Source organism: Curcuma longa, chromosome 13 (genome assembly GCF_044706935.1).
Source record: "Curcuma longa cultivar G26 ecotype Majalengka, Jawa Barat chromosome 13, ITB_CL_G26_1.1, whole genome shotgun sequence".
Lineage (NCBI taxonomy): Eukaryota > Viridiplantae > Streptophyta > Magnoliopsida > Zingiberales > Zingiberaceae > Curcuma > Curcuma longa.
The window spans coordinates 1,282,056-1,307,058 of record NC_133873.1 but is presented as its reverse complement, the minus strand read 5'-3'; the positions used below and the strand labels follow the sequence as shown (position 1 = coordinate 1,307,058).

General features: G+C 34.1%; 2 protein-coding genes and 1 pseudogene across 3 annotated transcripts in view; all 3 read right to left on the bottom strand.

Moving 5' to 3' along the window:
• Positions 1-4,774: 4,774 nt before the first annotated feature.
• Positions 4,775-18,116, bottom strand: LOC141844277 (GTP-binding protein yptV3-like). Its single transcript, XM_074732316.1, has 3 exons — positions 17,883-18,116; positions 17,689-17,757; positions 4,775-4,887 (listed from the first exon to the last, which is right to left on the bottom strand). The coding sequence occupies exons 1-3, from the start codon at positions 18,028-18,030 to the stop codon at positions 4,862-4,864; spliced, it is 243 nt and encodes an 80-aa protein (XP_074588417.1). The 5' UTR covers positions 18,031-18,116; the 3' UTR covers positions 4,775-4,861.
• LOC141844427 (uncharacterized) lies at positions 7,181-14,301 on the bottom strand (annotated as a pseudogene).
• Positions 18,117-20,139: 2,023 nt separating the features above from the next.
• LOC141844276 (AT-rich interactive domain-containing protein 2-like) overlaps positions 20,140-25,003 on the bottom strand; it is a 17,645-nt gene continuing 12,781 nt past the window's right edge. Inside the window, exon 2 of one of the 2 annotated variants that reach the window (XM_074732314.1) lies at positions 20,140-21,079. In XM_074732314.1, the coding sequence (XP_074588415.1) occupies positions 20,486-21,079 (594 nt within the window). In that variant the 3' untranslated portion in view covers positions 20,140-20,485. The remainder of the gene's footprint in view (positions 21,080-25,003) is intronic. The other variant, XM_074732315.1, reaches the window with a different exon arrangement.

Sequence of the window (25,003 nt, the reverse complement as noted above, 5' to 3'; positions counted from 1 at the left end):
ATTTTATACTCCTGTTTTGGTAATTGTGATTAAGTAACTTAACTTGAAACCTTAAGTTGCCATAATCAAAAAGGGGGAGATTGTTAGTGCAGGAAGCACTAGCAGGTCAAACCTATGTTTTGATTATGGAACTAGGATCAAGTTAAGTATGTGGTTTGACTAACCAGTTTGAAGTGAGTTTTCAGAGAACAGGTTAAAGTCCTAGTGTGGCTAGGCAAGAAGACTTGGCAGAGTCAACGTGCACCAGGCAAGATCTGGACTTGGGTCAGGAGGACCAAGTTGCAGAAGGCTGGACTTGGGTCAGGAGGACAAGTTGCAGCAGAAGGCTGGACTGATCAGGAGGATCAGTTGCAGTTAAAGTCCTGGGGGGCAACGACAGAGCCGAGCACAAGTCCAACAAGTCAGGAGGACTTGGTTGGCATCAGGTAAATTCTCCCGAGTGGAGTGGGTGAAGACGCGTTCCTACGAGGAACTGTAGGCGCCGGTCTAACCCAGGATCTCACCGGAGATCCGAAGTTAAGACTCGGAGTTGGTTCAGCGAACCGACTCAATATCTTTTATATATGTTAAGCTAACTTTTGTGCAGGAAGAAAAGCCGACCAAAACAGGCCGAAAATCTGATTTTCGGACCTGGAGTCGACCCAGATGGGTTCTGGAGTCGACTCCAGCCGAATCAGCCGGAAGTCAAGGTTTGCGCGTCGAGTTGTCTGCCAAATCGGCCTGGAGTCGACTCAGATAACAATTTGAGTCGACCCAGAGTCAAAGTTAATCGTCTCTGCCGCCACCGCTGCTGGAGTCGACCCAGAACAAGCACAGAGTCGACCCAGAGTCAAGATTTGATCGTCTCCGCCGCCAACGAAGCTGGAGTCGACCCAGAATGCAAGCTGAGTCGACCCAGGCGAGATAAACGTTAACAGAGATAAAGTTTGATCTGCCACCTCAGCTGGAGTCGACCCAGATGGCGATCTGAGTCGACTCAGGTCGCCTATATAAGGCACCCGCGAGCAGGTAAATACAAGACAGTAATGAAAACTCCATACAGTCGATCTTTTATACCCGCTTCAAGATATGATGACGAATCTCAATCTTGGGATAACCATTTTACACGGCTTATGTTTACTTCAATTTTATTCTTGTACATATGAAGTGAGATTTTATCTTCTTACTGCAAATTTCTAAGTTGTTTTGTTTCACTCATATAACTATTTGGTTTATTTAACTTAATAGTAAGTATTTATAATAATCAAATATTACAATAATATTTTTTAATCAATATATTTTATATTTAAAAAAGTACCAAAATTGTATTGGCATGACATGATACCGAAACCGTATTGTTTCGATCATAAATCGAAACTCCGATACAGTTCAAAATTTTAAATCATGCTTTGGATGTCTTAAAGACTCTAATCCCTAGTATTATATCCTTTAACCCATATCCTTTATATTGAAAAGTTTCATTAATATTTCCTTGATTGTCTTTATTACAGTATAACCACTACCCATGATTACCATGTTGTTAACATATAGACATACTATTACATATGCCTCAGATATGCTCTTTTTGTATGTACACTAGTCAAACTCATTAATTTGAAAATCCTTTGAGGATATTACTTTATTATTATTTTTGTGTATTATTATTGCTACTTTTAAGCCAATATAATGATTTAACAAGTTGCACACCTTGGTCTCTTGACCTACAACAACAAACCTTTTGGATTATTCCCTGTAGATCTCCTCCCTTAACTCTTTATTCAAGAAGGTTGTATTCTCATCCATTTTGTAAATTTCGAGGTTGAGTGTTATTGCAATAGTGATTAATACTCAAATCAATGTGATCCTCGTCGAGTAGGTATTAAAATAGTCAAAGTCTTCCTCTATTTATAACTTATTATTTGATATGCAAAGAATCACATCTTTTATTGAAAGATGAGGCATATTTATATACAGAGCTAGAAATCTATCTTAGGTAACTATCTACAAATAAGAAGTTATTTAACAACTAGCATAATTGACAAATATATACAGATATATATTGCTATATACAACTAACAGATATATACTACTATAGTCTATAGACAACTAACACATATATACAGATATATATACGACTAACACTCCTTCTCAAGTTGGAACATAGATATTAATCATGCACAACTTGTTACAAAGATAATCAATCCGAACCTCATTTAGTTTTATGAAGATGTCTCCTAATTGTTTATCAATCTTCACATATCCTATAAAAATCAAGTTTTGTTGAATCTTCTCATAAACAAAATGACAATCAATTTCAATGTGATTGGTTCGCTCATGAAACACAGGATTCGATGTAATATGAAGAAAAGCTTGATTATTATACCACAGTTTTGTTGGTACTGAAGGTTTGAGTCCTACTTCAAGAATTGATATATTTACATTATCTCATACGTAGACTGTGTCATAGCTCTATATTCTGACTCTGCACTGGATCATGACATAACGTATTGCTTCTTACTCTTTCATGAGACTAAATTTCCTCCAACAAAAATACAATAACTTGAAGTAAATCTTCTATCCATTTTGGAACCTGCCCAATCTGCATATGAAAAACATTCAATGAGTGGTTCCATAATTTGCATACATGATATCCCGTCCGAGTGCTCCTTTCAAGTAACACAAAATTTGCTCTACCGCTGTCCAATGATGAACTGTTGGAGATGACATAAACTGACTGACAACACTAATCGTATATGCAATATTTGGACGAGTTACAGTAAGATAATTAAACTTCCCAACCAACCTTCGATATCTCTTAGGATGTTTAAATAGTTCCTCATCTTTTGTGAGGTGCATGTTCTGAGTCATTGGAGCACTACAAGTCTTTGCCTCCAATTTTTCTGTCTCAGTTAATAAGTCGAGGACATATTTTTTTGAGATCGAAATATACCTTTTTTACTCCTTGTAACTTCAACATCCAAAAAATACTTTAGCACTCCCAAGTTCGTATGAAACTGAGTATAAATGAAAGACTTAAGAGATGAGATTCCCATAGTAACAATATCATCCACATACATAACTAATAGGATGATACCAACTCTTGATTGCTTGTAGAACATAAAATGGTCAGATTTGCTTTCCATCATACCCAATTTGTCAACAACCTAACTAAATTTTCCAAACTAGGTACAAAGACTCTGTTTCAAACCATATCAAGATTTTCGAAAACGACAAACTTACCCCGACTTCCCTTGAGCAACAAAATTAGGAGGTTGCTTCATATATACCTCCTCCTAAAGATCTCTATGAAAAAAAAAAGAAATTGATGTAAAGGCCAATGATGAATAGCAACCATCGAAATAAACAATCAAACAGATATCAATTTTACAATAGGAGAAAAAATATCAGAATAGTCCACACCATAAGTCTGAGCATAGCCCTTTACAACAAGTCAGGCTTTCAATCTGATAACCGAGCCATCCGGATTGGCTTTAACTATGAACACTCATTTGCATCCTATAACCCATTTCTCTGAAGGGAAATCGATTATGTCTCAAGTATCATTGTCATCTAAAGCATTCATCTCCTCTGTCATTGCATCATACCAACCAGGATAAGACATGGCTTCACGGATAATTTTAGAAATAGAAATAGAGTCAAGTGAAGCAATAAAAGAACAAGAGGAAGACGACAAGTCGTTATAAGAAACAAAAGAATAACTAGGATAAGTATACTGGTGTTTACCTTTGCGTAACGCAATAGAGAGATTGTCGCTCAGGACTAGATCTACTGACGAAGGAGGAGGTACAGAATATGAATCAAGAGGTTAGCGCATGGAGTAGACTTGAATAATAGGAGGCTTGACAAGATCTGGTTCTGAGATAGGTGTGGAGGATTTGAAAGAATATACCAACAAATCATCATCCTCCCCTAACGAATCGGAATAAATAAAGACTAGAAATAAGATGTATCTTCCATGAAGGTAACATCAATTGAAACTAGATATTTGTTAATACTAGGACAATAACACCTATAACCTTTCTAAAGACGAGAATAACTAAGAAAGACACACTTCAAAGACTTAGGATCTAATTTAGTGTCATGCGGACGAACATCCCAAACAAAATAAGTGCTACCAAATATCTTATGGTTAACAGGAAATAACTTATTGAGAAAAAGTATTTTGAAATAGATCTTACTATAAAGAATAGAGGATGACATGCGGTTAATGAGAAAACATACTGTAGAAACTACATCAGCCTAAAATATTTTAGGAACATTTATTTAAAATAAAAGAGCTCGTGTAATTTCAAGAAGATGTATGTTTTTGCGTTCTGCCACATCATTTTGGGATGGAGTATTAAGACAAGAGGTTTCATGAAGCAAGTTATTCTGACTCATATACGATTGAAATAAATCGGACATATATTCTTTGACATTATGTACAGATAGACACATTGAATTGAGTTTTAATCTGAGCACAAAATACATAAACAGAAAAAATAACTCAGAACGATTTTTCATTAAAAATAACCAAGTTACACAAAAATAATCATCCACAAAAGTAACAAAGTATCTAAATTTAGGTTTAGACAAAATAAGACAAGGACATCAAATATCAGAATGAACTAATTTAAAAGGAATAGTAGCACGTTTATTGAATTTAGGGCTCGAACTACAACGATGATATTTTACAAAATGACATGACTCATAATCTAATGAAGATACTTTACTATATTATGGACAAAACTTCTTTAGCAAAGGGAGAGATGGATGACTCAAGCTACAATAAGCCTCAAAAGGAGAGGAGACACTCGAGCAAGCAAAAGAATTTAGAAGTGGTATGTCAAGAATGTAGAGGCCTCCAAATTCATGTCTTTTACTAATAATCTTCTTCGTCATAAGATCCTGAAATAAACAATGATTAAGAAAAATGAGATACAACAGTTAAGATTATGAGTTAGTTAACTAACAGAGAACAAATTAAAGGATAATTAGGTAAATGTAAGATCGATGACAGAGGAAGCAAAGGGGTAAGACTAATAGTGCTAGACCCACGAACACAAGATAGAGATCATCAGCTAAAATAACAGTAGGATTGTTAGCTTTGGACTAAAAAGTAGAAAAGCATTAGAATTACCTAATGTTAAAATTATCTTATGCAAAAAAGAAAACATGTACATGGGTTTATATAGCCAACATAACCCTAAGATCATAAGAAAAAAGACATATCTACCCCTGCTTTTCACAACACTCCCCCTCAAGTTGAACATATATATCAAACATGTTCAACTTGCTAAGAACAGAATTAAACATAGTTTGGGGTATAGCCTTTGTAAACATATCAGCAAGTTGGTCCTCAGATTTGACATAAGGCAAACATAATTCTCCAGAGTCAAGTCTCTCCCGAATAAAATGTCGATCAATCTCGATGTGTTTAGTCCGATCATGTTGTACTGGATTATTTGCAATATTGATTGCAGCTTTGTTGTCACAATATAGCGTGAGCGTAGGGATAACAAAGAGCGTGGATGACTACAACAAGACTTCACAGCCCAAATCCAGCCAAAGCTCGGGGGAGAGACAGCGGCGCCGATCCAAGCCTAGGAACCCAAAGCCCACCCGAGGAGAGGGAGAGGGTTTGGGCGTGCAAAGGACAAAGGGCTTCTACGGCAAGGAGAAGGAAGGCGAGGAGGCCACCAGCGGTAAGGCGAGGTGAGAAAGGCTCCGTTGAAGAGGCCGGAGAAGAATCTGCGAAGGAAGAGCGACCACTCCTTTGCGAACACGAGCGCAACGAAGCGGCTGATGGCGATAAACCTGAGCGCCGCTCGCTCGCTCGATCTCCAGAAGAGAGAGAGAGAAGAGAAGCGCCGGCGACGGAAGATGCAAAGAAGGTGATCCCGGAGTCGGTGTTGTGCCGGCGATGGGATTAGCCCGAGCTTCCTTCGGGTGGCGGTGGAGTCGCTTGCGCGAAGGTGGGGATCAGCCGAACCGATCACGACGCCGAAGAAGGAGCAACCTCTCCGTCTGGATCGAGAGGAAAGACGCCGAAGGAGAAAGCCCTGCCTCCGTCTTCGAAGCGGCGCCAAGCAGAAGCAGAGGTTGATCGCGACGTGAACCGGCGCAAGAGAGAAAGAAAACGGGGAATTAGCCGATCGGGGGAAAAGCCAGCGCCGCGTAGCACAGGAGAGAGGAGAGGAGAAAAAAAATTAGGGTTTTGGAAAACGGTGCTCTGATACCATGTTAAAATTATCTTATGCAAAAAAGAAAACATGTACATGGGTTTATATAGCCAACATAACCCTAAGATCATAAGAAAAAAGACATATCTACCCCTGCTTTTCACAACACCTAACATATAATCTGTGACACCAGAATCAATGATCCCTTTGGAGGATGAGGAAAGAAGACACTCGTTGTGTTTACTTGAATCAGCAATAGCAGTGATAGAAGATAATGAAAATTTGAGTGATTCCTGATATTGTGAGAACTTGACAAATTTATCTACAGAAATAAGGACGGATTTATCAGAGGCCTCATTAGTGGACGCAATATGGCCAAATGTTTTTGTTGATTTTTGTACTGAAGCTTTCTACAATCAAACTTCGTATAGTCTGCCTTACGACAACAATGGCACACAATACCAATAAAATTCGTCATTCGAGTTTCAAAGTTCTAAGAGTCACCTTCTTTGTTTCCACTGTAACTAGTCGATCTCCCAGGCATATAATTAGTATTACGACTTACCAAGGCACCACTAAGTGGAATAAGTGCAGTATTTTATGTATGTAGAATGCAACTAAATATATCTTGTAAAGAGGAGACCTCAGAACCAGAGAGAACTTATGACTTAGCAGACTCAAAGTCAGAAGATAGGCCAATAAGAATGCTTATGATAGTCTTCTATTCTCGTTGGCGTTGTTGAATTTTCATATCAGGGGTTAAAGGGCACCAACATATTAAGCTCCTCATATATCTTCTTAAATGCCATAAAATAATTGATCAAGGATTGATCTTATTTTTCCATACAGTAAAAAGCTTTGCAAACCTCATACATAAAGGAGAGATCCCTTTTTCTAGAGTACAAAAATTCTAAATAATTCATCAGTTTTTTAACAAACTCACAGTGATTAATCAAACCAATTATCTCACTATCAATAGAATTCTGAATCTGAAGGAACAAGCGAGTATCCTCTCTAAGTCATATCTGCTTTGAATTATCTTTAGGAAGATCAACAGTTAAATGACCATCTTTATCAATACTTCGTAGATAGAAGCGAACAGTCTTACTCCAATCCAAGTAATTTGAACCATTTAGCTTGTGGTCTGTAATTTTAGACATCACAGGAACTACATCCATCACAATAGATGACTTATTTTCAACCATAAGACCTTGAAACCCAGAAAAAAATAACGGAAGACTAAAATAGAGAATACAAAGCAAAATACATACTACGATCTGAACTGTCCAAAGGAAGCCCACAAACAAGGATGTGTCCATAAGCATCGGCATGTGAAACCCTATTTCTAATCTCTAGTGTGGTTCTGATACCATGCTATTTGAGATGAAAAGAGTCACACCTTTATTGAAAGATGAGACATATTTATATACAAAGTTAGGAATCAATCTTAGGTAACTATCTGTAATTAGGAAGTTAATTAAGCTAATTAACAGCTAGCATAATTAACAGATATATACACGATTAACATAACCCTTGGATACAAGTTGGACCTTATATTTATGTTTTTCTTTAGAGTTCCTTTACACCTCCCATGACTTATTATTTAGTGCGAGATATACCAAGTATGATTTTGCATAATGGATTCTATTTTGCTATTTATATCCTCCTCCACAATGGAGCTTCTAGACTCAATAGTTCTTCCATAAGCATCCTTGGTTCATCTTCTTCTATATAAGTAAGAAAAATAGGTTGAAAGTTTTAGTCAATTTCTTCCTCTTGTTGTGTCTTGGTCCTTCATTGGCTTGATGATTGCTAATTGTAGACTTATAAGTTCTTTTACGAGAACTTACTTCATTCTCATATTTATGTGGAAATATTTCTTCAAAGAATACCACATTCCTTGATTCAATAATTGTATTTTCATACACGCCCATCATTTTTTATTTGTGAATTAGAAAATAGTACATACTATTGTTACATGTATATCTGATAAATATGCAATTGATTATTTGGCCCCTAAGTTTTACTTGTTTGGTACTAAGTACTTCTACCTTTTTCAAACACCAATTATAGGAAGGCTTATGACTTTTCCACTACTCAGAATGTTTTGCCCCTATCATGGTAGGCTACCTTGTATAGAATATGGTTTGTTGCGAGGATGGCTTTCCCCCATAAATTTTGACATAATCCTAATCTTATCAAGATATCATTCATCATCACTTTTAGTGTACAACTTTGACATTCTACAATATCTTTAAATAAGGTGAGTAGGGGTAGTCATTTAGTGAATGATGCATGATTCAGAGTAAAATTCTTTGAATAGTATCCTATATTCTCCTCAATCATTATAGATGATCTTAATTATTTTGTTTAGTTATTTTTCAACATAATTCTTGTAGCGCTTAAACACTTCAAGGGCCTTATTCTTAATTCTTAGCAAGTATACATGATAGTGTCTTGTATAACCATCAATAATGGTAATAAAGTACTTCTCTCCACCTCATTTGTATGAACTTTAGGTTATAGATATTACTATGCGTAAATTTTAGAGGTGTAATGCTCCTTTCTACCAAAGGAAAGGGTAGTTTAGCTAATTTAGTCTCTAGACAAGTCTAACACCTATGTGTTTGAGTTAAACTCAAGTTTCACTAATAAATTCAATCATATTAATTTGTGTAGAGTATCATAATTGGCAGGACCTATATTGTCATGCCATAAATTATGACTCAGCCAAATAAAAAAAATAATCCCCTCTCTCAAGATATTTTTTCCTACAAAGTCAACATTCTCTGTAAGTAACCCTTGTCCAATTTCATGCTGCTCTACATTAGTAGTAACCCAAATATTATAATCTTTATTATATCAGTACATCCATTAACATCAATCCTCTGCTTGAAGACAACTTGAGTATGTCTTTTCCTAGACCTACAATCTTTGACTTGGATGAGTTGCCCAAGTAGAGATCTCATATAGAGATCAACGTATAGGAAGAGACCATCTCTTTGTCTACGAAGATGTTGTGTATCACTCTCATATGATCCGACAGTTGCTTAGGGTATCGACCATGTTAGCTTCAAATACCACCATGGTAAGCATGAGTTTTGACACTACAATCGTGAGTGATTCTATCTCAGCAATGTACACCTGACCTTGAGGCTTCTACTTTTGGTTGCTTGGTTTCTTCTTCTTAGAGAGTGATCTTTTTATTTTGTGGTTAAGTTTCCTATTGTTGTTGTAGTTCCCCTTGAACCTTTTGACCTTCTGGCTTTGGCAACTAAGGGTGAATCCTCTTCTTATTGATTCTTAGCTTGACTAGTTGGAACAATCCCATTGGAATCCTTTTGTTGGCTCTCTTTTCATATATGCTATTCTCCTCTATTTAAAGCCAGACTATAAGGTCTTCTAGTCACATCTCTTTGCACTTATGCTTGGTATAATTCTTAAAGTCATTCCACATTGATGGTTGCCTTACAGTAATCATAACCACCAAAAAAGTTTCACAAATTTTCATATCTTCAAAATGAATCTGCTACATAATTACCTATAACTCTTGGACTTTACTCATCACGAATCTCAAATCTCTAATCTTGAAATCTAGGAATTACTGAACTATGAATTTCCTTATGTTGACATCTATTGCTTTATACTTTTTATCGAGAGAATCTCAAAAACTTTAGTCATCATTGTTAAACTACACACAGTGTACAACCCTATCATTTAGCCTATTGAAGTTGTAATTCTTAATATAGAAAGTCATTCTTTTTCTATATGATCAATGTGTCCTTCACTTGAGGGTTATGGTTGGACATGGTAGGAGCTTCTCACTATAAAAACTTGATGAGGTTCAATGTCATTGGTCATATTTTTGCAACCTCTTAAAGTCAATCCAAGAGATTTTCTCTAGTTTCTCCCTACAGGACTTTAGCCCACGATGGTCATGACTATGAAATAGTCATCAAATTTGTTGTTAAAATATGTCATTATTGATCCAACTAGCTCTAGTTGAATGGTGAACTCATCATCTAGTCGGCGCTTAGTTCGATGTGGTTATCTGTATGGCGGCATGGGTCACAACTAGTAGTTAGTTGCCCCCGGGGCATAATTGAGTTGGTTACGACGGAGCAGAATTGTTGAAATAGGCAAGGGTTGAATCTCGGCGAAGTCAAGGCAATGTTCTCCTCCGTTGTGGCCAACTGCAGCTTCTCGATTTATCTCCTCACAGATGATCGTGGGGCCGACTGTGTGGAGCCGCTGGGGTGGCGAATTCCATCTTTTGCTGAAGTAGTTAGTTGATGCACCCCTTTGGATTAGTCAATGCTATAGTTTAAAATTTCGACCCATACCGAAGTCTCAATCCAAGATCGGAACGATATGGTTTTGATACTATATTGTGTCGTGCCAATAAAGTTTTAATACTTTTTCTATTTTTTAAATATTAGTGTATATTAATTTAAAAATTATTATTATTAATATTTGATTATTATAAATACTCACTATTGGTTTTATTTCAGGTGTTTATTGCTCTCACAACTTCAAATTATTCTTGAAATTAAATGTAACTTTTAATATATTTTTTGTATTTCAAAAATATTTAAAATTATCAATCTAATTTATGAATTTAGATAATATGAAATTTTATATTATCCAGTAAAGAGAAGACAGTACTCCAGTTTTGACTTATTAATAAAATGTATATTCTATTTATATATATAGCAATTATTGTATTTAAAAATAAGTTATATATTGATTTTATATAAGTTCTCAATTATTAAATAATTTAATATTATTAGACAAAAACAAATAAATATATATTTTTAAAGAAATTTGATTATATCAATAACTCGAATTAAAATTGATACATCATAATATATTACCTTATTAATACCAAAGGAGTTGTGTGAATCAAATGAAAGCATTGGTTCATGCAACATCTTGGTTAGATCAATTTCATAGTTCTCCAATATCCAAATTAAATAATTATCCCATGATATGCAATATTGATATGATTTCTCTGCATGCCCATTAACATGTCTCGAATCACCACTGGAAGTTAGACTTGAATTGACACCACTGGAATCGAAATTGGTGCAGGCATAGGATAAGGATAAACATATGTCCCCTAGCTCTAATATAATAGATCATCATATGCATCAGAGAAATAATAAGAGACTAATAGTATAATAAACTTCGATCAAAATCAATCTCGACTAAACCCTCTCACATATCTCGATAATTAAAAACTTTCTTTTGTTTATCACTCTTATATCTCTAGCATGTATGGCACCCTTATATTGTTAATAGCTCTAGTTCCATAATCATCATCTTGGATTGCATGCATGTAACTTTTCTCACATATCCAAGGCTTTGGTGTTAGAGTCAGGGAACATAAGTTTTACAACCACCATGTGCATCACCACTGTCATCACTTTCATGAGTACTTGTACTACTTTTGGCATTGATATCATCATTTCAAACTTCTCGTTGAACTATAGTGTCAGAATCGAGTGAATTTTTACTAACTCTCAATTGACTTATTCCTTTAAAAGTAGGATTTTTGCCTTTTCGTTGTCTTTAGTAAAAATTGCAGGAGCTTTGCGTTTGCCTTTATCTACTAACTTTGGTTGGGTTTGAGGTTGGGATGTTTGAGAACATTCAGGCCGAGATCTAGAAAATCGAAATTCTTAACTAAAAGTTTCATCATCATCATCTTCCTCATAGACATCTCCTCTAGTTTATACTTTTCCAATCTAATGAGTAAGAAATTGAAATGGACGTGGTAGATCTCCTATTTCATCAAGTAATGGATTTTCAACTTCAATAGCGCTCCACCAATCTATTATTGGATTATCCTCAATTTGGGCAAATCCAATATCAAATGGGTCTACATCACTAAACTCTTGTTCTTTCTTCTCCAATTATTGTTCTTAGTTGAAGATGCATATTATAATGAACATAGACCATCTTCTCCAAGCGACGATAAGAAAGACGATTTCGTACTTTTGTATGAATGAGCGAGAAAGTTGACCAATTTCTTTTGCAACCACTTAAAGATGTTGTTTGTGAGAGCCAACCTTTTTCAAATTTAGGATTGATCCTGTATATTGTAACTACCACTCAGCTATAAAATAATTAAGAATAAAATTAAAATAGTTTTTATATTTAATGACAATAATTTGTAATAATTTTTGCTATATTTATCTGCATCCATTTTATATCTGTATGACTCTGTAAAAGGATTGCTAAAAGAATCATATGCCTTTCATAATAATCTACTTTAATTAATAGTCTCAACAACTAATTCTCTATTTGTTTGTAGTCTTGATATTACATTTATAAGGGCTACTAATAGATCTTCATTTGTGGCAAGATTATAACAATATTGATATATCAAATTGAGATAAAAATCTAAAATAATTAAATATATATAATTATTAATAGCAATATTAAAAATTTTGTCATTAAAAAATACATACCTGCTAAATGAATATGTTTTCCTATTTTGTTGTCTCATCTTACAGCAATTATATCAATATGATATTGATACTTGATTGGTGATTGTAGACGTCTTTTAATTTCCTCGTTTACTTCATAAATTAGGTGATAAGCGTAGTCTATTTGTGTCTTCTTATCCATATCGACTTTAGATAGAACAACATACAAGGGATATATTGCTATAAGAATATTTGTAATATAGTCCCAAAATCTAGCAAATATAGTAATTTTTTGCACCTCCCAACCTTTAGTCGTGTTAGAGTATTGAGAGACTTCCCAATCCTTCAAAGTGAATATGACCTTCAATCTAATTTTTTTCTGAAACAATGACTTTAACAGGAGAACATGAGTCGCAAACCTAGTTGCTCCTAGTTGCAGAATCTCCCTATCAATAAATTTCCTATTAATCTGTGGATTCAATGATGATTATAGAGAAATTTTGTTAATGATTGACTTCTTTTCACTACCTTCTTCACTATATCGAGTTTATCGATATCAGCCATCATTAAATCAATACAATATGTTGTGCATGGTGTCCAAAATAATATTTAATACTTTTGTTCCAATAACTCTCCAGCCCTCTTGAAGTCGACACTACTGTTTGTAATCACCTACACTATATGTTTTATACCTATCTCTTGAATTACATTATCCATCAAACAATATATGTAAAATGCATCATGATAGTCTACAGCTGCATTAACAGATTTATGAAATATCACATTTCTATTATAGTATAGCAGAAAGTTGATAATACTCATTATCCAATCTAGCTATCACACATCAATATAACCACATGTAAGCACCATTAATTCTTGCATAATAGGATCCAAGTTTTAATCTCCTCCACTTGTTCATCTAAATATGGACTAACAATTTCATATGCAATCGGAGGTTGAATACCAAGATCAGATTTTTGAATGTTAAACACAATGTTGTAGTAGTATGTGTTGTTTGCTGCATCGGGAGAAATTTGATTAAAATAAAAAAAATTTAACAATACTTTGATCGATTAATTTCTTCTCCTCCCTTGTATAGGCACCATCAATCCTAATCTGTTTACTAACTTGGTCTGAGAATGTCAGTGGATTAATATCAGCAATATTAATTATGCACCTTCGTCCCATAGAAGGAAAGAAACAACCAATGTCACCTTGTGTTGAAGTAACACAAACATTTGCACTCCTCCCCAATGTTGTAGTAGTTAAGCCACTTCTACTCGCACTAGTTGATCCACTTCCATTAGTGTCAACTATATTACCACTATATCGCATATGTTTCTCATATTCATATTGAGTTCGAGAGGCACTAAGAGCTGCTAAAAGTTCTTCATTTGGGCCTTCACCATGACCTTCAAATTCATCATAAACTGATTCTCTAGAGCTCCACCTATAAAAAAATTTCACGTTGTTGTTATTATACTTTAATTCTTTTTTGTCATCAAGTTGCTCTTTGATTATACGACATCTTGAGAATCTTTTAGATATTTAGAAACATCTGGATATCCACTAGTAAGATGGTGTTTTATGTGTATGGCCCCACCATCATATCCAATCATATTGCAATGCAAATATTGCCAATGAAATCGATTATCTAATCGACACATGTGTCTCTAAGCTAGATCATACGATTATTATTTTGGTATCATTACCTATGCATTATAAAAAATTAATAGCAAAAAGATCAAATAATTCATAATTACAACATTAACAAAATCAATATAAGAAAATAATCTGACAAAAAATGACAAGAATATCTAATTTTAATAAAAATAAAGTAAATACCTTCATATAAAAATATTATTTAAAATTTTTAAATAACTATTAAACTGAATGATAGAATTTTTATCTTAAGATAAAAATTTTTATATTCATAGATGTGGAGATTAATAAGATTAAAAAATCAATTAATAAATATTATAATTATATTATTAAGCATCATTTTAATTAATTAATTATTAATTTATATAATATATATTTACATAGTTATAGTATATAATATATATTGAAAATTACAATTTATATATTTATATATAGTTCTAAAACTAAATTTATTCAAAACATCTAAAATCATATATTTTTAAAAATTATTTAACAAATTAAAAAATAAATTATTTATTAATTTTTAAATATTTTTTTAAATTTAAAATTCTTTTAAAAAATAATTTAAAGTTTGATTTATTCGAATGAATTTAAAACTTTTAGTTCATAAACAATTTGCTAGTCCTCATACAATCTTCTAATCTACCACTAGTTAAGTAAAATATTTTGTGTGCCAAGTAAAAAATCTGACATTAATATAGAGAATAGTTAATAAAAAAGATTTACAATAAGTTATAACAAGACTCCTTTAATAGTTTTACAATAATCTAATAGGATATTTTCTTATTTTTTTACTTTAATTTATTTGTATTTTTTATTTAATATAAAAATATTAATTTATGTACAATTATTATATAAATTAACTATTAGTTCATTTAATTAATTATAGCATCCACAACCCACTCCCATTATAACACTCTCCACCTCATTAAAAAGCATAGGGGTCACTGCCACATACTCGTTATAATAACATATCTCTTTCATCTACATTCCTTTTAACATTAACACTCATTATTTATGGGTCGCACCGTCCACTCAATCATCTTAAAATTATATCATATTACAATAACTAACCATTTTATTCAATTTTTAATTTTAAAATTTATAACTTTTTAATAAAAGTTAAAACTAACCGTTAATAAAATTTTATTCAATTTTAAAATAGTCATTAAAATTAACCGTTTTAATAAATATAATTTAAAAAAATACACGTGGGGTGAGTCAGCCTCGTGGCTGGCCCACCCCACTTTTAATTGAACGTGTTCAACTGGAGGGGTGTTATAACACCCCTCCACAATGGTGTTTAACACCAATGGGATGTTAATAACACCCTGTTAGAGTATCCATTGTGAATGCGCTTATTGATTTATATAATATATATTTATATAGTTACAATTTATAAATATTCCGTATAATATGTATATTAAATACTATAGTTTTTATATATATATATAGTTTATATTACAATCTAAAATTAAATTTATTTAGAAGATTTAAATTTATATTTTTTTACATTTTTTTAACAATTAAATTTTTAGAATTATTCATAAAATTCTAAAATTATTTATAAATTTTTAAAAGTTTTCAAATTTTAAATATTTTTTAAAATTTTAATCTATTTTTAATTTATAAAATAATTTAAAGTTTGATTTTGAATAAATTACAAATACGAATTCAAAATTTTTAATTAAAATATTTTTATTTTTTTACTTTAATTTTTTATAAAAATAATAAAAATAAAAATTTATATAAACTAATTATATTAGTTAATTAATTACTAATTTATATAATAATAGATATAGTTACAATTTATAGTAATTAATTATTAATTAAAAATTATATATATATATATATATATATATATATACAGTTACATATATATATATATATAATTTAAATAATATATTTTATAAGAAAATAGATAACACTAAATAATAGATATAACATTGATTATAACATATAAATTTATATTTTATGTTAATAAAATAGTTTTAATTAAAACTATTATATTAAATTTTTAATAAAGCCCAAATATCCCAATTCCCCTTTTCTCCCGCTAGCAATTATTCCTCTTCGTCTGCTCACGATTCCGCCGCCAACTTTCTCCTACTCTTGATTCCGCTATCAATTGTGATTTTTTAGTCAACCACCCACTTCTCCCCGCTCCTCAAATAATAAAATTGAAATCTATAAAAATTTACTATCGTACTTGGTTGTCTGAAGAGTGGTCGTCATGCCACCACTATTGATCTCCCATCGGTCACCCTAACCAATGCTTCCAAGTAAATCTTCATCGTTTATATAACTTTTTTTATTCACCATAGTCTTATGATCGATAGAAGGAATCGAATTGATTGCTTCTATCGCACACTGTGCCACAACTCGACGCACGCGAGAACGCACACGAAATTCTCATGCGAGTTGTGCCAGTAGGGTACTGGTGTTGGTTCCATGTCGGAATGGTAAAATCGTCCTTATCAAGTGACACGACTCAATATTTCAAACCATGATCAATGCACCCCCTTTAGGTATAGTTGTCACTAACATAATATCATTGGTCGTCGAGTCACAAGTTCGGTGAGTCAACACACCCTCTCGAGTAAGTAGTAGGTCAAGGCAAGGGTTGGACCATTTTTCTTTTGGTGATATTATCCCTCCTAGGTTATTATGATTTATTGGCAATCGTTTCCTAAAATACAATAACCTTTAACTTAGAATATGATCACTTTAGCATGTTCCTCCGGTTGATGATGCAAAGGCATGAGACTGAATGTTTGCGACCTTCCCTTAACATTCATACGTTAGTCACAATGTTTGACCTTATCATCCATTAGAGCAATGATGCGCATGGCTAAAATTGTTGCACAAGGCGCATCCCTTCAGCTCCCGTGCAACTCAACAATGAATGCAAGGTGGTCCCTCTGATTTGGTGTGACAGTGAATGTGAGGTAGTCCCTCTAGCTTGGCACAATAGTGAACACGAGTCAATCTCTCTAGCTTGGTCTCATGAGAACTAGCACCACATACTCGAATTAACATTTGTTAATTCGCTTCCATAAACCACGCTTGTGTACAAGGTCATATTTTTGTTCAATCAAATCAGGTCAATCACTGTCGACACTCAAATAGTTTTTGGATATTAATGTTTTATTCATCCAATTTGTTTACAATGGTTTACACTTGTGAAATAGTCTGGTCTTACACCTATTTGATTAAATATTGGTTACTAAAAATAAATTTCTGAAACTTATAGTAGATTATACTAGAGACAAACATAGCCATAAAGGAAGAAGGAAAAAAAAACTGCAGTAAATTCATAACATAGTTGCAGATTTAGTTAAACTGATGCCAGCTCGATGATTAAATCTCCTTGCTTATTTAAGTAACATTGATTACTGACCAAGAAAGATTTAAGTTCACTTCAGATAACTAACCAGTGTCCCATATTGTAAGCTTTATTTTCATGTCATCCAATGTAAGAATCTTGGTCTTGAAATCAACTCCTACGAGTTCCAAATGAAATCATCAAAAGAATGCGACTAAGTTGTTGTCCATATCAAACAAGAACACGGAGCTGCATGCCTTATGGATTTCAGGACGAGAGTTAAGGAGGAAGGGGTATACTCACCGATTGTTGGGGACGGAAGGCCACCTTGATTATCGGAGGTGTAGTTGAGGATGATGCTACTCTTACCCACCCCGGAATCCCCTATCAGCACTATTTTGAACGTGTAATCATAGCCTTTCTCCTGAGCCGAAGATGAATTCACTTCCATTCTGATTCTGTACTGCTGCAACAAGAAGAAAAAAAGGGTTTTTCCCCCTTCGAAGCGTCCCTCGATCTCTCGATTTGCTGGTAACAATGGTGGTTAGACCATCTCCAACCCATATCACCAAATTTGGTGTCATTTTCACACCAAAATGGTGCAATTTCAACACCAAACACTATTTTAACTCCAACCCACTCACACCATTTTATACCAAAAAGGAATATTCTTTAGAATATTCTATTTATTTTTATTCATTTATTCATAATTTAATTATCAATATATATTTTAATTTAATAATTAATTTATGATAATTATTATATTTAAAATTAATATTTTATTTATATTTAATTTATATGGTGTTATATACATTTAATTTATATTTATAATAAATAATTAATAATATATTTATAATAAATAATTAATAATTAAAATAATAATTATAAATTTATTTTTATTTATGATATTTAATAATATATATTATATTTATTTTTAAATACAATAACATATATTATTTTATATTTATATTTAATTATATAACAAAAAATAAATAAAAAAATGGCATCACCAAATTTGGTGATGTGGTTTGGGGTATTGGTTGGAGGGAATTGGTGTAAAAATTATATTAAATTTGGGTTTTTGGTGATGGGTTGGAGTTGCCCTTAGAGATTTAAAGAAAACGAAAAGAGAACAAGAAAAGACTTGGGAATCCTCTTTCAGTCAGATGGCAGATAGATAGGAAAAGAAGCGTGGATACCCCGCCGAGAATCGATGCGATGCATCGCTTTCCCTTTCCCCTCTCTTTTTCTCTGTCATCTCGCTCCGTTGCGTTATTTTGTGCTTCATTCGATAGATTCTGCTTTAGGAGTTCTTTTCATTATTCCTTGGATGGATAAGCCAGACGTCCAATCCTTCCGTCAGCTTTATCGGCCGTAAGGCGGCGGCGGCGGCGGCGAACGGCGCCTGCATAACGAAGTAAAAAATATAATTCTAAATGCAACCTTCTTTTCAAAGTGTTCAGTCCATTGTAGATCTCAATCATCATTTTCATCGTGATATCGGCTTAATTAAGGTCTGCAATTTTCATGTGCAAGAGCTGAATTTACTAAGATTCGTGAGTCTTGTATGTATCCTTTTGTTGAAGATTAATCTTATCGAAATGGCTCCATCCATAAGCAACTCTCTCTTGGATATTGACTTACCAAGACCTAGGTTTTCGAAGTTTGTCAACCCAAACTCTTTCATCCTGCCACTTTACCTATTTATCTTACTAATATGCATTGCATTATTCTTAATTATTCATTGTAGGTGTTCCGATTGAAATCCACTATTGATGAGGAAGGTAGGACTTGCTAGCATCTTCTTCGTAGTTAAGTCGACTTCTTATCTTTTGTCTATTTCTGAATTCATGGACTAAGGGCTCTCGCACTTGTTTAAGAGGTCAATGTTTAACATGCTAGCTCAACTTGCAACCATTGGGTTGAAGCAAGCCAATTGCGATTATCCTTTCTTGAAGGGCATTGGGCACCTAGATAAGCTACATTTCAGAAAGTTCCTAATGCCAATTCATTTGAGGTGGAGGAACTCACAAACATTTGAGATGGTTGCATATACATAAGATCCTAATGCCAATTCATAAAAAAATTTCCAAACAGCAAAAATTATTACAGGTGGAGGAACTCTTTTATATCAAAATATCATTTTTCAACTCAATAAAAATTACTTCAATTTAACCAAAATCACTCCAAATCAAATTCACTTTCATACTATTAAGACTACTGACCAAAATTATTACACATTATAATAATTTTAAACAAAACTACTAGAAACAATTTTGAACAATATTACTACACTTTTAACAATTTTAACCAAACATACTGCAACAATACTAGAACAGGAACATTTTCAAAATGAAAAATAAAACAGAATACTATTTTGATATTTTTTTAAAATTAGGATACCTTTTTGACGAGAACAATAATGAAGGGTGTCTTCCTTTTTTGCCCATAGATAAGCTTCCTGTTGATGTTATTTTATTATATTTTCTACCATTTCCTTCCAGTTTTTTAGGTATTTGGAGCCGCTATATAAACCCAATATTGTTCTTAAGCATGGAGAAAAAAAAAGGAGCAAAGCCAGTTACCTTTAACAGTTAGCTCGATTGTAGGAACAATTTTTTGATTTTTTGACATTTTCTTTTACCATAAAGGAAAAATTGTCAAACAAAATACTGATAGCAGAAGAACCTAAATGCAGCATATCTCCAATATCATGCAAAATTGCCATTGTCTCTGAACCACCTCTTCTCATCGGGCTGTACCTCTGGAAATGTCTGAATCACAGGTAATCGCCAAAGTTCAAACCAATGAACTACCAAAAATCTTTAGCTGTATTTCAGTGTAGCAACGGTCACTCAAAAATTCCCACATTAATGGACTTCAATGCTACATTTTGACCATCATCTTCATGTATATCCATTTTGCCCGTTCGGAAGACAGAAGTGATTTTGAAAAGAATGACTTGCGACGTCAAACTCAGTTACTTCATCATCACTGTCAATATTTTTTGGAGTAACATAGTTCTGGTACCTCCTCCATCCCAGGAGAAACACATTGAAATAGTAGCTAACTAAGCTTTTCCTTGTCTTAGAAGGAAAATTGAGTTTAAGCTCGTCCCAAAAATTCTTGTTTAGAGATGGCTGATTCTTAAAAACTATATCCCGAAACTTTTTTTCTTCTTCCTCGGTCCATGAAAATGCAGCTGCTTCACCCATACTTTCAAATCCCCAATCGTGGAAAGCCCTGCCAAGTTCACGTTTTAGTTGTTGCCTTTTTTCTGCAATGTGGCATCTAACACATTCTGCAGATTGTGGTAGTTCACACTGACAGGTATTTTGCCTCCCCCTTCCAATAGAAGGTCTGCCTGTCCAATCTGGGATTACTGCTTGAAATTTTGCACCAATAGGTATCTTAGCTCTTTGCAGATCTCTAGAAAGCCACCTTTCAGACTGAAGCTTCTCATTGCTTCTGGCTGCTTTACTCTGTTCAGTGCAACCAACCTGTGCTTAAAAACAGAATTGCCATAATCTGCTTTGTTTGACAAATTTAAAATGATAGGTTTGTGGATCTTAAGAATTTCATCACGAAGCTAAATAACATGGAAATAAGATACATCCTTCCAGAAATCCAGAGCTAATCAAATACAGCACACTTGATAAGTGCTCCAATTATGAGAGATGCTAAGTTATAGTCCAGTAACTTGGGAACAAACAATCAGTAAACAATATATCGTAATGAAAAGAGTGACAATTGCAAGTGGATTAACCGAAGTATTTCCTATAAAGATAGGATTACATTACAGATTAACTTTAAGTCCATATCTTGTTAGTAAGATGAACTTACTAAACAAATCTGAGACACATAAATATGATGCATGTTGAGGAGCAAATGCTAAACTCTAAATTTAATCGAAAACACTACAAGTAAAAGATTTTAATCTTAGTAAAATAAAGACAGAATATATGAAATTTAAATTTAACAGCAGTAGATATGACAAAATAATTGTTAAGATAAAAGCGACAAATTCCCTATAATTGAAAGCTTTAAATATGTAGAATCATTTTTGCAAAAAGATGGAAGAATTGTTAGAGATGATTTACATAGGATATAAGAAAGATGGTTGAAATGGAGGAGGATATCAGATATTTTTTTATGATTGTAAGATACTTGAGTACCTCTAAAACTTATATGAAAATTTTATGAAATGGCCATAGGCCTAATATGTTCTATAGAGCTGAATGTTAGATCATAGATCAAGCACATAAGCAGAAGATAAGGAATTATGAAAATAAGAATGTTAAAGCAGATATACAAACATATGAGGAAGGACAAGATAAAAAATAAGAATATTAAAAAGAAAGTCAAAATTATAGGGAAAACTTGGAGTCACATTTTAAGATGAAACGAGTATGTACTTAGTTGAGCAATACATACTCCAGTTAGATTATATGAGACCACGATAAATACAACACTAATAGAGAAAGGAGATTAAAGAAAACTTGACTAGCAACGATAAAACAACATAAATTTATTTAAATATGAGAATATAGTAAAGGATCGAGCTCAATGATCAGAGAAACTATATAATCGATCCCATTTAGTGGAATAAAGACTTGGTTGTTGTTGTAACCCACTTGAACTACTCGCTTTGACATCTCAGACTGCTTGAGAGAGTTGCCTAGGTTATCTAGGTGACCCAAACTTCTTTTTTGAAAAGTCGTTGTTGTTATAACCCACTTGAACTACTCGCTTTGACATCTCGAACTACTTGAGAGAGTTGCCTAGGCTATCTAGGTGACCCAGACCTCTTTTTGGAACAGCCATCTAATGAGACTACTTTAAAAAAAATGATAATCCCAGTAGCCACATCTCTGGGGGTGGTCGGTCCGATCCCACGGAAGTTTCCCACCGACCACCAGGGTAAATCGGGAAGCGCAAACGGCGGTCAATACAGATGCCCAGCATCCTTTGATTGCGTTCCTCATTTGGAGGAAAATTCCAAATACGCCGTAGCTGGGGATCGAACCGCGGGTCCCTGAGCTAGGCAAAGTGGTCAGTTTTCCATTTCATCTAGGTGGCCACCCAAATTGAATTTTAGAACATTAAAGATGAGATAAATTTTGGTAGGAAGTAATGTAGCGTTGGATAATAGAGGTGGAATTAAGATGTAACAGAATCACAAACTAGAATCAAGGTGCTCAACCACTCAATCAATAAGGAATGTCTAATCATGAAGGTTTAATTGAGGCGCTAGGCATCCCTAAGACTTAAAAGTCGCTCGAGCAGAAAAGGATTGCCATCGTAGGGAGGCATGGTCACTAAATCCAGATTTGTAACTTATGAGAGAATACAAGGAGACTAAATTAAGACTTTAACACAAATATTACAAGTAGGCATATGATATTAACGCTATTTACATTTAGTGCATAACATTTTGGATTTTAAATGTGTTAGGTATTTGAAGTAAAAAATTATTCTTTGCAACTAAAAAAACTTAAATATTTAACTAAATCTCCTAGAAAACTTCTCTCTATATATATGTGTGTCTGTGGAATATGTGGAAACTAAAGCATGTTCGTGTTGGAATTTTCATATGTTAATGGCAATCAACATATTGCAAATCAATTCTCTTTTTATCATCACATGTCGTTTCTTTCATTGCATCCTCCGTATAGTCATCTCCACCTTTCACTGTTTTGTTTCACCACCATCATTAATTCCCTATACTCATCTATTATCGGATACTACCTTCTCACTGTATTGAGTTTTTTTCTTTTAACCTTCATCAACTATATTTTCTAAAGAAAAAAATAAAATATTTCATCTACAGCATGATTTTTTCCTCTAATCTTCACTATTAGCCGTTATTTCTAATGTTCACCCATCATTGCTCATTTTTCCTTCCTTCCTTTTATGATTCCTTTCTCTAGTCTTAGTCATTGGCAGTTTATCTTTATTGCTCGACCTTCATTGCCAATTTTTTATAGTTTCCTTCTCCAGGCTTTCATGGATGTGTTCCTTTTGTCAACCTTAATTAGATTTTACTCTATCTCTCACCATATTTTCTACAAAATTTAACTAATAAAATTGTCAGAAGTTGTAAAACAACACCTATAGCACACTTCGAAAAGGTCAAGATGCTAGCATCTCTTATTAGTAACTTTGACAATCCTTTAGGCTGCGTTTGGAAACGAGGGACACGAGGGACAGTGACAGAAATACAAAAATACAGAAGACAGTGGAGACAGTGACAGAATATAAATTGTATCTGTCTTATGTTTGGTAATACAAAATACAGAAACAGAATCTCTAAGTTAAAAGACTAAATTACCCTTTGTAACCCTTAACTTTACCTTCCTGTTGCTCTCTTCGTTCTCCGCACCGCACCGCACCGCACCGCACCGCACCGCACCGCGTCGCCTTCCGGAGCCGATCGCCTCCGCGGCCTTCTCTCTTCGTCCTCCGCACCGCACCGCCTGCTTCCCTCCGCACCGCGTCGCGTTCCGGAGCCGATCGCCTCCGCGGCCTTCCCTCTTCGTCCTCCGCACCGCACCGTCAGGTGTAGGGATGAGGGTGCGAAGGTGCCCTTCCTTTGACGAGCCAGATGGAGGGTGGAGGGTGGAGGGTGGAGGAACGGCGGCGCGTCAGGTGGAGGGTGCGAAGGTGCGAACGGCGGCGCGTGAGGAAGGGGTGCGAAGGTGCGAACAGCTGAGGGTTTAGCTGAGGGTTTAGCTGAGGGTTTTGTGGGTAAAATGGTAATTTAACTTCTTCTGTCTCCGTCTAAAATCCGCTGTCTCCGATTTTCGAATGGACAGAAAAAGGGCTCAGTTGGCGACGGAGACAGAGACAGAAATTGATTTTTTGTATCTGTCTCTCATTTCCAAACGGGGACAGAGACAAAAAATCAAAACTGTCTCTGTATTTCTGTCCTGTCCCCGTTTCCAAACGCAGCCTTAGGTACTTGTTCATTAGTGTACACTAGACAAAGATTTAAGAAAGATGATTGGACATGCTAAATAACAAAATGAGCTCTACCATCTTTGTTCCTCAACTCAACTGTTATTATCTTCCATAAAAAGTTCTCTGTGCCGCGGACATTACTTTCAATGAACAAGAGCCTTACTTCACCACTCTTTATCTAATGTACCGGAACATAAGGATACTTCCAATATCTAAGTTAGTATCTGAGTCTTGCCAAATCCATTTTGTTTCTAATTATATCATCAACATAAATTTCAATTTTCACCATGACATAAAAGCTTACTTGGTTAACTTGAGCTCCATTGTCATCCCTACCACCTTATCAAAGCATGAGAAATGAAGAGCCAAAGGCATTGGAGAAGAGCATGTTAGACATTGGGCCTTAACCTGACCAATACGATTTTGTGGAAAAAACGTGGTGTCATCAATCGATGAAAGTCAAA

Bases quoted from the DNA above. Each gene is read 5' to 3' on its own strand.
- LOC141844277 (XM_074732316.1), bottom strand. From the start codon at position 18,030: ATGGAAGTGAATTCATCTTCGGCTCAGGAGAAAGGCTATGATTACACG. The intron at 17,758-17,882 runs GTGAGTATACCC...TGGAACTCGTAG, and splicing joins CCTTCCGTCCCCAACAATCG to GAGTTGATTTCAAGACCAAG. The intron at 4,888-17,688 runs GTTAGTTATCTG...TGTTTATTTCAG, and splicing joins GCTTACAATATGGGACACTG to GATCTTATGACGAAGAAGAT.